At 43.1% G+C, this 12,213-nt stretch overlaps 2 protein-coding genes across 3 annotated transcripts; one reads left to right on the forward strand and one right to left on the reverse strand.

The window, feature by feature from the left end:
- Positions 1-570: 570 nt before the first annotated feature.
- On the forward strand, positions 571-8,801 carry MED31 (mediator complex subunit 31). 2 transcript variants are annotated; one of them, XM_059829253.1, is made up of 4 exons: positions 571-607; positions 5,854-5,931; positions 6,597-6,693; positions 7,442-8,799. In XM_059829253.1, exons 1-4 carry the CDS (start codon positions 571-573, stop codon positions 7,632-7,634), a joined length of 405 nt encoding a protein of 134 aa, XP_059685236.1. In that variant the 3' UTR covers positions 7,635-8,799. The 2 variants fall into 2 exon arrangements, with proteins under 2 accessions (XP_059685236.1, XP_059685237.1); XM_059829254.1 differs by lacking the exon at positions 571-607 and adding an exon at positions 2,528-2,586 and having other exon boundaries at positions 7,442-8,801.
- A 37-nt stretch (positions 8,802-8,838) lies between these two features.
- Positions 8,839-11,331, reverse strand: TXNDC17 (thioredoxin domain containing 17). The gene is made up of 4 exons (XM_059829255.1): positions 11,147-11,331; positions 10,180-10,261; positions 9,758-9,833; positions 8,839-9,127 (listed from the first exon to the last, which is right to left on the reverse strand). The coding sequence occupies exons 1-4, from the start codon at positions 11,286-11,288 to the stop codon at positions 9,059-9,061; spliced, it is 369 nt and encodes a 122-aa protein (XP_059685238.1). The 5' UTR covers positions 11,289-11,331; the 3' UTR covers positions 8,839-9,058.
- Positions 11,332-12,213: the final 882 nt, after the last annotated feature.

Raw genomic sequence — 12,213 nt, forward strand, 5'->3', positions numbered from 1 at the left:
CAGACATTGACTGAAATCTATTTGACTCATTGTAAAGTTGCTACGAAAAATGAAACAAAGTCCAAGCTCAAATCTCCGTCCAATATGCAGAAAAAATCCAACCCCATAGTTTAGTATTTTAGGGTTGAGACTCTCCTTTCCATTTCCTTCTGCACTGGAACTGATCAACAATGGCTTGTCTAGTACGAAGTTAAAATGAATGTTCTGTAAATATAAACACAAATCATCCTCTTTTTATCCTTCCCAGCTCGAGCATTTATCTAGCTATCTGGGGAAACATGACTAGAACACTGACCCCAAAGCTACCTTCTAATGAAATTGGAACTGAATTGCCTATATGGTAAAAGCTCCCTTACATGACAGAACAAATCATTACTCCAACATTAATTTTCTTCAAAAGGTTGTTTACTCACATTGTACATGATTAAATCTGTGATGTTAGAGCATGAACAGTTCAGATCTGGAACATGAAGTCTTCTTGAGAAACCTGCAGGACTGATGACTCACTAATGGCAGCAATGATAAAAATATAAATGCAAAGATCCATGGCAAAAATGAGCACTTCAAGCCATGTCACTGCCTCCCAGAAGACCAACAACAGTGCCAGGTAAGTTGAATGAAAAATCAAGCTGTGAGATATTGATTGCGGCTTTAAGGCAGACTGCTCTCTAGGTAAAGACTCTGTCTAGAGACAAACCCTACTACACTGAGAGAGAGCTCTAACATGAGCTTAGCTAGAGTTTTAGACATTATAAAACCTCCACAGAAAGAAGCCACAGAAAAACAGATTTCGTAAGTTCGGCTGTTTGTGGATTTACTTTGCTTATTTTCATTTCTGTTGGCACATCCTAGCTCTAATAAAGTGATTTTTTTTTTTTAATCACTTATATTGAATTCTAACTTAAAATATTTTGTACAGTTAGAAAAGCAGTAAGCTCTTAAAATATATCATAAAGAGATCAAAATGTCAAATAGTCATTTCTGCTTGATTTTTAAGTACAGAGCAATTGTTTTATATCATAAGCACCAAATTGCTTACTGAAATGAGTAGTTCTTAAGGCTTTTCCTCCAACCAACTTTGTAATGTCTCGGTCCAAACTGATTCCACATTTGGAAAATGGGTGCAGAAGTCTTTTATAACAAGTCCATCATTTCTGGAAGATCAGTTATGTTTAATCTACTGATCTGCTCCAGAAATGCTGTTGCTATTGCTTTGGGGCAGTACAGAACTCTGAGAAATGCACTCTTAAATTGTCCTCCTTAGTCATCTACTGGAGGATAGGTCACATGGCTGGTTTATAACACTTGGATGACATTGACAAAATGCCAACCTTTCCAGCCATATTACTGTTAGAAGGAATATTGTTGTTTTGGTTAGGAAACAAGCCTGTTATCTTTATGCCTACACTGGACCCCACTGGAACTAGCATTGCATATGTGACTTTTTTTTCCAGATGGTGAAAGCTTGCAGATTTTTTGGAGACTGCTATGTAAAGGTGGTAAATAAAGTTTTCAGAGGCTCATTTGTTTTGCTTGCAAAGTTTTCAGAGTGAAGTGATTGATGTAAAACTGAACTTTGGTCATTTAAAAATACATTGGAGTTTGTACTTTGATTTCTGAGTACATCGGTTTTTGACTTCTGCCACTGTAAAGTTTGAAGTGAGCTGCAGCAGACCACAGGACAGCAGAGCAACTTGAAAAGGGAGGAATTTTTCCAGTACTATATACAGTCTGGGTTTTTATCTGGATATTGAAATCTCTGAATATTCTTTCCAACTACAGATATTATATGCCCTGCTACTTTAAAACCAACAGGAGGTATTCCCTTACCTACAGTAGTAAATGGATGATGCCTGTTATACTTGAAATCTGAACTTCTGTGTATCTTATCTACATGTTTCTGTGTAATATTGTTATGGGGAAAATACTCTCTCTGAGCAGTGTACATTTCCCTCAATGAAACTGATGGAACTAATTTTTTAGGAACCTGAAAATTTAAAATAATCAATTTGTCCAAGGGATGTTACATCAGTGTCTAAAAACGAATGCAGAATGAGGAAACCTGGCATCATGCGGTTGAGAATGATGAATGAAAATTTTCACGAGGAAGAACTCTCATCACCATGGGAAAACTGCGGTGCATGAGGAGAAGGCAGCACCGGATCGCCCGTTCCTGCTCTCCCCGCTCTCTGCTGACGGCGTACGTGGCCTTGGCGTCCGCTCCCCAGTGGCCTTCACCGCTGCTGCTAACGGACTACCACAAACGCAGGCGGCCGGGAGCGGGCTCCTCTCCCAGCACCCCGCGTGCCTCTGGCGGGCGGGCTCCGCCGTCCGCCCCTCGCCCGAGGCCCGCCGCGCTGCTCGCTGCCCCGCCTTCCCGCTGGCTCCGGGCGCAGAACCCGCCCCGCCGGCGGTAGCACCAGGCAAGGAGCCGCGGCCCGACCCGTTGCCGGGCAACCGCCGCCGCCTTCCCAGCGTGCCTCAGTGCTGCTTTCCGCCCGGCTTCCGTCCGCCAGCAGCGGCTGTCCCCGCCGCCATCTTGTGCCTGGGCGAGTCGCGCAGCCTGGCGGGCCGCCATGGAGACAGGTGAGGGCTGGCGGTTGCTGCTGCCTCCCGAGCGCTCGGAGTGCAAGGTCCGGTGGGACAGCGCGGCGAGGGGCGGGCAGGCCGAGCGCTTGCGGCACGGGGAGAGGCTGCCTGCCGTCCTGCCGCACAGGAGCCGGGGCCGGCGTGGCGCGGCCCTGGCAGGCGGCAGGTGCTGGGCGGGTTCCGAGCCCGCTTCCTCGGAGAAAGGGGCCTGGGGCAAGCTCTTGCTGCCCCGCACGCCCGCGGCCCCTCCCATTTCTGCCCTGGTCAAGCCGTCTTCGGCACCCCCTTTGCTCCGTTGCCGCCGTCCGTGGCGCTCCTGGAAGTACCCACGGCCTTTATCGTCCCAGAGGCCATGGGAGGGGAGGTGGCAAGAGGGCATCAGAGGGTGCATCTGTGGTTATAGAGCTAAATCCTGCTTTCCCAAAACTCTTAGATAGCTTTTGCTATAGATGACACCCCAACCCCATTTTTGGCATTCCCCCTTGATTCAGGAATCAGAGCTGCAAATCTGGGAGCACGAGGTCTTCAGTCAATTCCAGTCTGTCCTTCATCTTTATTCCTGTGGAAAGCATTGGTTTTTCACAGTTCTCCACGAACCCTGGGCTAGTTGTTAAGCCTAGACAGCTTTTTAGAAAAAGGAAAGTGTGTTTAGAGGCAGCCTTTTCAGAGTGTTATATCCTGATGTTAAGGTCTGTTGATGGTCGCAGCTGGGAATTGAAAGTTGTCCTCACAGTCCTGTGAAGGGAGTAGTCTCTAGTGGTAACAGCAGACCTCTGAGAATTGACAGCCCCTCTTCCATCAATAAGGGTTTGCTGCATGTTCGTGGTAGTTAAGACTTGCGCATTCTCCTTATTGTTACCCGTGTTCTCAACTTGTATTCTCTGTTCAAGTTCTTGGTTTTTTTTAAGGATATAGCCATTTGTAGTATGGAAATGCTCTGAGGTATGAGATGGAGTCAGTAAGGAATTAGAGACTTGTCACTACAATATAACAACAAATATAATTTATCAAATTACTATCACTTAATTTTTATGTCATAAGTTTTATAAGTGTTACATAAATAATTATTCCTACTTTTAAGTATTTTATTTAGTCTGCGTTGATGCTACAAAAATTAAAAGAACTAAAGGCAGTGTGGGCTATTTTAAACAGATTTTAAAAATGACTGTTTAGTAGTTTGTGTAAAAAAAAAAAAATAGAATCATCATTTGTGTGGATTTTTTTCTTTTTCCTGTCAGAATCCCCTAGAGCTTATGTTCTCAATTAAATATTTAATAGTTTTCAAAATTAATACAAATATAGGTGATATGGTGAAAATAGGTGAGGAAAAATCTCTAATAACCATCCTGGATCAAATAAAATTGTTTACACCAATAGTGAATAGAGAAGATTTTTTTTTTTTAGAATACAGTGAGACTGAAAAAGAAAAAAAAATTGAAGATACTTTAATGGAGTGATTCTAAAAATAAGTCAGTCAGTTGATTCTTTATTCCTCTCTCTTGATATGGTAGCCCCTAGCTCATATAGTCATGGGCATAAATGTAGAAATGAAATTAATTTCTTATGACCACTGCTGAACAGGCAAAAACTGTCAGTACCCAGCTTTCATTTCATACTGGGTTCAAGTAGGCCTGTTCTCCCACATTTCATTTTTCAAGATGGGACTGTTTGGCAGAATTTCAGAATAGTTCATGTTCAAAGGAACCTTTGGAGATCATCTAGTCTAACCCCCTGCTCAAAGCAGGGTCAACTAGACTGGATTGCTCAGGACCTTGTCTAGTCAGGCCTTCAGTATCTCCAAGGATGGAGATTCCACAGCCAGTCTGGGCAACACATTCCTACAATCAATCACCTTCACAGTTTTAAAAAAAAAAAAAGGGAGGGGGGATAAAAGCAGTCCCCAAACAGCCCCCTGCCCTGCCAAAAAAAAAACCCAAACAAAAAATAAACCACAAACCCCTAAACTTGCATTTAAAAGGAATTTCCTGTATTTCAGTTTGTGCCTATTGCCTTTTGTCTTTTCTGGCCACCACTGAGAAGAGTTGGATTCTGTCTTCATTCTGTCACATCACATATTTATACACCGTGAGAACAAAAGGCTCAGGGGTGATCTTATCAAAGCTGAACAGTCCTAGTTCTCTCGGCTTCTCTTTGTATGTCAAACGCTCCAGTCCCTTAATTATCTTTGTGTCCCTTTACTGGACTTGCTCCCATATATCCGTATCTTTCTTGTCCTGGGGAGCCCATAATGGGATGCAGCACACCTGATGAGGTCCCACCAGTGCTGAGTAGAGGGGAAGGATCACCTCCCTTGACCTGCTGGCAATGCTTTTCCTAATGCAGCCCAGGATGTTGTTGAGCTGCTTTGCTGCAATGACTCATTGCAGGTCATATTCAACGTGTCCACCAGGAACCCGGGTCCTTTTTTGCAAAGCTGCTTTTCAGAAGGTTGGCCCCCAGCCTGTACTGTTGTATGGGTTTATTCCTCGCCAGGTGCAGGACTTTGCATTTCAATTTGTTAAACTAAATGAGGTTCCATTTGGCCCATTCTTCCAGCCTGTTGAGGTCCCTCTGAATGGCTGCAAAACCCTCCTGTGTTTCAGTCACTCCTCCCAGTTTTATGTAATCTACAAACTTGCTGCATGTGCACTTTGTCACATCATCTAGGTTATTAATAAAGATGTCGAAACAGCACTAGATCCTGTATCAGCCCCAATGGTATATCCCTAGTGATTGCTGTACTTTGTACTGTGAGAACATTGCAGTATTCTCACTAGTGTACTATATCAAGATATCTTTCTGCAAAAAAAAAAAAAAAAAAAAGCTGCCTTGCACTACTTTTAAAAAATACATACAACTAGGATTTCAGTGGGCTGTTCACAGTTCCCTATTCTTACCTTCTTAATATTCCCTGTACAAATATTCCAGGCTTCTTGCTCTTCCCTTTTCCTTCATTCTAAACAAAGTGTCAGTGGGCATTCCTCCATTCTTTGCACTTGCTTGGCTGTGTAAAAAAAAAAAAAAAAAACAACAAAAAAAAAAAACCACCAACCAACAACAAAAAACCCAATGTGTTTGTTAATGCAGGCCCAACACTGATTCATGTAATGAAGGCTTTGCTAAATGAATCCATATTTATTATGGGGAGTTACTGCTTTTTCTCCTGTTAAAACATGTTATCTCTATTTGTATGGCTCAAACTGAGAAAATTACTTTCAAATCTATTGTGTGGGTCCAATTCTTACTGTTTTTCTTGTGTATCAGATGATACAGGAAATCGACTTCGGTTCCAGCTGGAGTTAGAGTTTGTTCAATGTCTGGCAAATCCAAATTACCTCAACTGTGAGTACTTAAAAGTAAATATCAGGATCCTGAGGAATAAATATAGTTTAATGGTGTTTATTATTAGTGGTAATGTTAAACAGGGAGAGAGAGGGCTAAACAAAGAAAAGGGAATGGGCCTTTCACAGCATAAAGGTAGTCCGTAAATAATTTGTCTAGATTTCTAACAGGTGGGTTTTTTAAAATGCAAAACGTTTTATTGGTTGAAATGAAAAAAAAAAAGCATCTGTCTGGTGGAGAAAAAAGTAACAAGTTCAAGTCTGTAGTTAAAAAGTAATGTCAAGTTAACAGTATTCCTTTATCTGAAAACAGAATTTTACTAACGTTCATAATAGTTTCAGGTACTATAATGAATTCCCTTGAACTCCTTACCAATTTTGATGCTACAGTCAAAATTTCCTGTTTCAAAAAGCTGTTCTCTTCCTTGCTGTTGTATGAAAGATACATACCATAAGGAAGATGAGACTAGTTTATTATGCCTAGTATGTTGACATAAAATATATTTTTCCCTGTTTTTTTCATTTTTGAATTATCAAAATTTGATTGTAATGATAAAGTTTTGACTAAAGTGCTTCTTTGTATAGTTCTGTGAATACATATTCTTCAAGTTTGGCAGATTTTTTTCACGCATCCGTAACTGACAATTCCTTGTCATTTTATTTCAGTTCTTGCACAACGAGGCTACTTCAAAGACAAAGCTTTTGTAAATTATCTTAAATATTTACTTTATTGGAAAGAACCTGAATATGCAAAATACCTGAAGTAAGTGTTAAAATCACTTAGGTTTCTGCATTTTAATGATTTGATGCTTACCTTCTGTTTTGTACTGTACAGCAGCATGCCAGTGTTTGATTTCTGCCTGTAACCTTACCTTTGTCCTCCCCACTGTGTTTATACGCAACATAAATTTTCCTGTTTCCAACAGTCCAGCTGTAGCAAGAATAGACAAAATTATAAAACTTGTCTTTTGTGAGTTGTGAATGGAGTCTTCCTTTTGCAGCCTCTATCTGCACTTTACCATTTGTTTAAAATAAGACTATTGAACATTATGGTACAAAATTCCTTCAATTAGGCCCAGGAAGTAGATTTTAAGAGTGATTTTGCATTGTTGATGCTTCATGAAACAAAGGACGACTTTGCATTTTTGTGAGTGTGCAAAATCCTTCAAATTTTGGGAGAACAGTTCTTGGTTATGTTCTTTAAATGAGCTCTGGGAACAGATATTGTAGTTGTTATGCATTTGTTTTAGTAAAATCTAGCCATTAGAAAAGCTACTCTAAGCAAGCATGTATATCCATTTATAAACTGTTACAGGACTCCTTGTTTCCTAGCCTAATGCTGAAGTTTGTAAGTTACAGAGTGTGGAATATGCACAGTCTTAAGTGGTTCGATACTTGAGTAAAGCACTTACATGATAAAACTAAAATAATGAACTGCAGAATTATTGGAGACTCTAGTTTTAGTGTACCTTGTAAAAACTCAGATTAAAGTATGTTTCTTTTTAATCCAGGTATCCTCAATGTTTGCATATGTTAGAGCTGCTCCAATATGAACATTTCCGCAAAGAACTGGTAAATGCTCAGTGTGCTAAATTTATTGATGAGCAACAGATTCTTCACTGGCAGCACTATTCACGGAAAAGAATGCGCCTCCAGCAAGCACTTGCAGAGCAGCAGCAACAGAACAACACGTCTGTAAAATGAAAAACGCTTGGAAGAGTGATGATAAGGTGTACTTTGTGTCAGTTGAAGTATTTACAAGACAGGAATGAACCCTTTTGTAGGTTTCCCTCTGGATGTGTGTACACTTAATTTTTGATTTATCAAGTGACTGGGGTTTTTTTTTTCTTTCATCAACTTTTTTAAAGATACAAGACTGATAAACACCTACTTCTGCAATTTATTTTGTAGCATGGACAATTCTGTAAGACCATTACTTACTGTAGTTATTGATTCCTCTTGATTTTGAAAACAAAACATAGTTTTGAGGGCACTGACATTTAAGTATCTAACACAAAGTGTAGCTCAGAATCTGTTCTTAGGAGGCATTTTCCCTGGAGAGTAATGATGTGTCTCAAACTGTGGCTAAGAACTCCATCATGTACTACTTTTTACAACTGCACGATGAGCAAAGTTGAAGTGATGATACTGTACAAAATCTAAATTGTGGGGTTTTGCCTTGTCATTTCTGTTTACCTGGTAATCATCGTTGCTGGGGTCTTACAGGGTTTTCCTTACGGCATGTTTTAGAGATAGAAATCAAAGTGTGACAAGACAAGGACTGCAGGAGTGGGGCAGAGATAAGTAAAAATAAACTTTGCAGATGCTCAACGGAAGGAAATAGGCTGTAGCTGTATCTATTCCATTAAAGTCAGCTTACTTTAATCTTGGTTTTATGCCAGTGAAATAGTGGCTGCTCTCAGGCTTCTCTACACTGCAATTGTAAAGGTGTAAACGCTTGCAGTATTGGAGAAGCATTTGCCATTTATTCCTGTATAGTTTTTATTGTAAGAACAGGGATCTTGGCAGCTGTCAGGGATTTAATTTTCATATTTTAGATTGTATTTGTGCTGCATTCATGTTGTATTTCATATCCTTGTAGGAGCAGGTACTGCAACTGTTAACCCTTAACATGTGATCAGTGACACCAGGACTGTCAGCCTTCAGCTTATCATACTGAACAGATAAGCCATTAAACATCTCTGGTGCTGAAAATTTTCTCTTGACAGCTTCAGTAGCTATGTAAAGTCAGATTTAGGAAGAATAAGCAGGATTTTCTGTTTCTTCTAACCCCTGCCCCCCCTTACTCACTATTAAAGGTATAACTTAGCAGTTAAGTCTTAAGCTTCAGTAGCTGTAGGCTGCTCCTTCAGTTTATAACATGAGCTCAGTTCCTTTGACAAGAGACTGTTTGCAAACTCAAATTTATTTGAAGATGAAAAGAAAGATACAGCTTTTTGTTGCAGGATTTTAGTGGAAGGTTTGGACCTAGAATTTAATGACATTTATCTTGACTAGTCTGAAGTAATTAACCATGAAAGTTTCAAAAAAAGGTTAAGGACTCCTTGAAGGGACACTGCAAATAACTTGAGATTAACTTCTTCATAAATGATTGACTACTGGAGGATTTAGTCTTCCGTAAACAACATACGCACAAGCTCTGCTTTAAAACATTCTTCTTCAACCAGCTTCTGAGGCTGAAAGAAAAGTTAAGATGTTTTAGGGGCAATTCAAAAACCTGTTCTAGACTAGAGCCATTTGTGCATACTAACATTAGCCATACTCCAGCAATTGTTTCTCTGGGGAGGGTGGGGTGGAGCAAGCAAGGTAAGAATAACTGAGAACTGCCTGAGGGTTTTCTGGCCTTGGAAGAGGCGTTTCTAAGAAAGTAACTGCTGATTTAAATGATATGCACAAGTTAAAACTTGAGCTGTACCCTGTTTGAATTAAGAGTATACTGCACATAACCTTGTTTCACTCACATAATTCAGCATTTGGAAAGGAGCTGCAAGTCAGTAAGCTAACAATATGTTGCTAAGAATTTTCTCTACCCCTCAACCATAACATGCTAAGTGTACATATTTTCTTTACTGTATGCTTATTATAGACAACATTATACAGAAAGCGAAGTGGTTCTCTCTTGAGGAACTGTTTGAGCCAGGCAGAGTGCATGGGTGGGAGCAGAAGAGTTGTTCCTCATTGTCTGCTCTTTTTAAACAAGAGAGGGTATCAGGAAACATGCATGACTAACTCATTTACAGCCCTAAGCTCCTGCCAGTTTCCCATTTGAATGCCTGTAGATCCAGAACATACAATAAATCACTTACTGTTCCATATTTAAGTAGTGTAGGCACTCCTGTTAGTTTCAGATTCTTTCTGAATTCATTGTTGGGATCTTTCCAGCTGTTCAGGAAGAAAGGGTTAAGCACAGCTTGTAGATTTGCAGTTTGAAGTTAGCCTGTTCCTTCAAAAGTTCCTTCAAAAGTTCCTTCAAAAGTTCCTTCAAAAGTTCCTTCAAAAGTTCCTTCAAAAGGATGATTCAAAGGTCTTTGCCTCGCACCTCCCCAACCCACTTCTCAGAACAAGCATGCAGATAGTTCACATTAGGGACAGTGTAGACCTCAAACCTCAAAAAAATGCTTCATTCTTGCAGAAAAGGACAGTTCAGTCAGTTGTTCCAACAGGTTAGTTAACCTCCACTCCACGAATAGCAAAGTTATGTCAGTTGTTGATGTTAAAAGTTACTTACTAGGCTCTGTCTCCTACTAGGCAGTAGATGAATACAGACTCATCAGGCATGTTATGAAGTTCCTTCCTCACAACCGGTTCAGCTAGAGAGTAATTTTTAAAATCTATTAGTAGTTAATACTTCTACTGTGCTACAGAATCACATGGATCTACTTTGACCAGCACAGCTGCTAATTAATGTTTTGTCTGCTTCAGGTAGAGATCTGTGTTTTGTTTCATCTCTTATCCACAAGCTTTGCAGAATTTACATGCTCAATGTTGAAGGGACTGGTCTTTGAGTAAATGCCAATTTCTGCTTTAACAAGTCAGAAAAATAATCATTGTCTCCTGTCTGTATGAAAGCCTGTCAGAACAGCAGTAGGCAGTTGCCGTATGTACTCTGGCATGTATGATCTAGAAAGCTCAGTGCAATGTTTTCTGAGGAACTGCCTGCATATTCTACTGCCAGACACTGACTGGTAGGTCACTTCTGCCTCTTAACATATGAAGCAGAGGTGAATTAATGGGTCATATGATTCACATCTGATTGTTTGCTGGGCCTTTGTACCAGCCTCCTCTGAACAACATGTTACATTACATGCCATTCAGTGGAATGTGGCTAGCAAAACCGAGAGCAGCACGGACAGCTTGTTAGTGACGCAGCAGCTTTAGCCAGCTCCTAGTCACAGCCCACGCTGCCAGTTAGATTCACGAGATTGGTAACTGCAGCTAGAGCTTGAAACCTGAATCTCGCCCAGTCCACTCGCGATCCTCGATGATGGAGACTGGGTAGGGAGGCGGGGTGTTGTCAGGCCGCTCTGCACCAAGAGTTGCGAGTCGCTCGCCCGCTGCCGGGGGCCCTGCAAGGGCCGAGGGAGAAGGGCGCGCGCCGCCGCGCCGCCGGCCACGCCTGCGTCTGCACCCGCCGAGGCCCCCCACAGCGGGGAGCGGGGCGTCCCACCCGCCCCGGCGCGCCCCGCAGGCCTCACCCGTCACGCAGTCTGGGCACCAGCTCCTGCCCTCGGCATCCTTGTCGCCGCAGAAAAGCGCGAATATGGGCCGGCCGTGGTAGTGCTGTGCCGTCTGCACGAACTCGGGGTACCCGCGGACCTGCTTCTCCTCCCAGCCCATGGCGCAACTTGGGGGGAGGGGGAGGAGGAGGAGGAGGAGGAGGAGGAGGGGGAAGGGGCGGGAAGGGGCGGGAAGGGAAGGGGCGGGCTCCGCCCCTGACCCGCGTCGGGCACCGTAGTTCCGCGCCGCTCCAGCCGCCTCGCGGCTTCCCGGTGGCCTCTGCGGCGGCGGTTGCCAGGAGCGGGTTTGAACAGCGTCCTGGTAGGTCCCGGCCGGGGCCCGGGCCCGGGCCCCCCGCCCTTCCTTCCTCAGAGGCAGCGGGCGGAGCGGCCCGCTGGTGCCGGTCTCGCCCGCCCTCGCGGGATGCCGTGAGGGTGAGGCGGGGAGCAGGCTGCCGGCGGGCCGCGGGGGCGGATAGCGGGAGCGGCCGCCGCGGGCCGTCGCCGACAGGGCTGGGGCGCGAGGTGGGTCGGCCGCTGGGCTCTGACTTGCGGACGGCTGGAGGGAGGTCGCACCGCAGGGGAGTCCCCCTCGCGAGGGGTGCGTCGTGACCAAAACCTGCAGGCAGGCACGGCTGATCAGGCGTCCGGACTCCGAGTTGTGTGGGACCAGAAGAGAGGTAGGTGCAGCTGGGCTGAGGAGCAGAGACAGTCTGTGAATCAGTCGCGGTAGGAAGTTTTAACAGCGTTGTGCGTTGGATCCTGCTCATTTCTTAGTTCTCAAAGGCAGATGAAGGAGACATAAGTTTCTGGCTGTCTCCACACATTGCTTTTATTTTAAATCCTTCTCTGTGAAGAAGTTTAGGTATGAGCATGCCCTTAATCTCTTTTCCTTTGACGCTGACATTTTTTGTACAAACCCAGCTGCCTTGAGCACTGCCTTAGGCTATGTTGCTAGTCTGTTTTCTTATCGTTGCAGTATACTGTTTCCCTTTTAGGTAAGTAATAGCTGTAAAAGTTCTGCAGTGGTCTTCTTATCGTTCACA

This window comes from Gavia stellata, chromosome 25 (assembly GCF_030936135.1).
Source record: "Gavia stellata isolate bGavSte3 chromosome 25, bGavSte3.hap2, whole genome shotgun sequence".
NCBI classification, from domain to species: domain Eukaryota; kingdom Metazoa; phylum Chordata; class Aves; order Gaviiformes; family Gaviidae; genus Gavia; species Gavia stellata.

Coding starts and splice junctions, on each gene's coding strand:
- MED31 (XM_059829253.1), top strand. CDS start 571: ATGTCACTGCCTCCCAGAAGACCAACAACAGTGCCAG. Junction 5,932..6,596: donor AAATCCAAATTACCTCAACT/GTGAGTACTTAA, acceptor ATTTTATTTCAG/TTCTTGCACAACGAGGCTAC. Junction 6,694..7,441: donor GAATATGCAAAATACCTGAA/GTAAGTGTTAAA, acceptor TTTTTAATCCAG/GTATCCTCAATGTTTGCATA.
- TXNDC17 (XM_059829255.1), bottom strand. CDS start 11,288: ATGGGCTGGGAGGAGAAGCAGGTCCGCGGGTACCCCGAGTTCGTGCAG. Junction 10,262..11,146: donor GTGCCCAGACTGCGTGACGG/GTGAGGCCTGCG, acceptor ATTACTCTCTAG/CTGAACCGGTTGTGAGGAAG. Junction 9,128..9,757: donor CACTACTTAAATATGGAACA/GTAAGTGATTTA, acceptor CTTTTCTTTCAG/CCTCAGAAGCTGGTTGAAGA.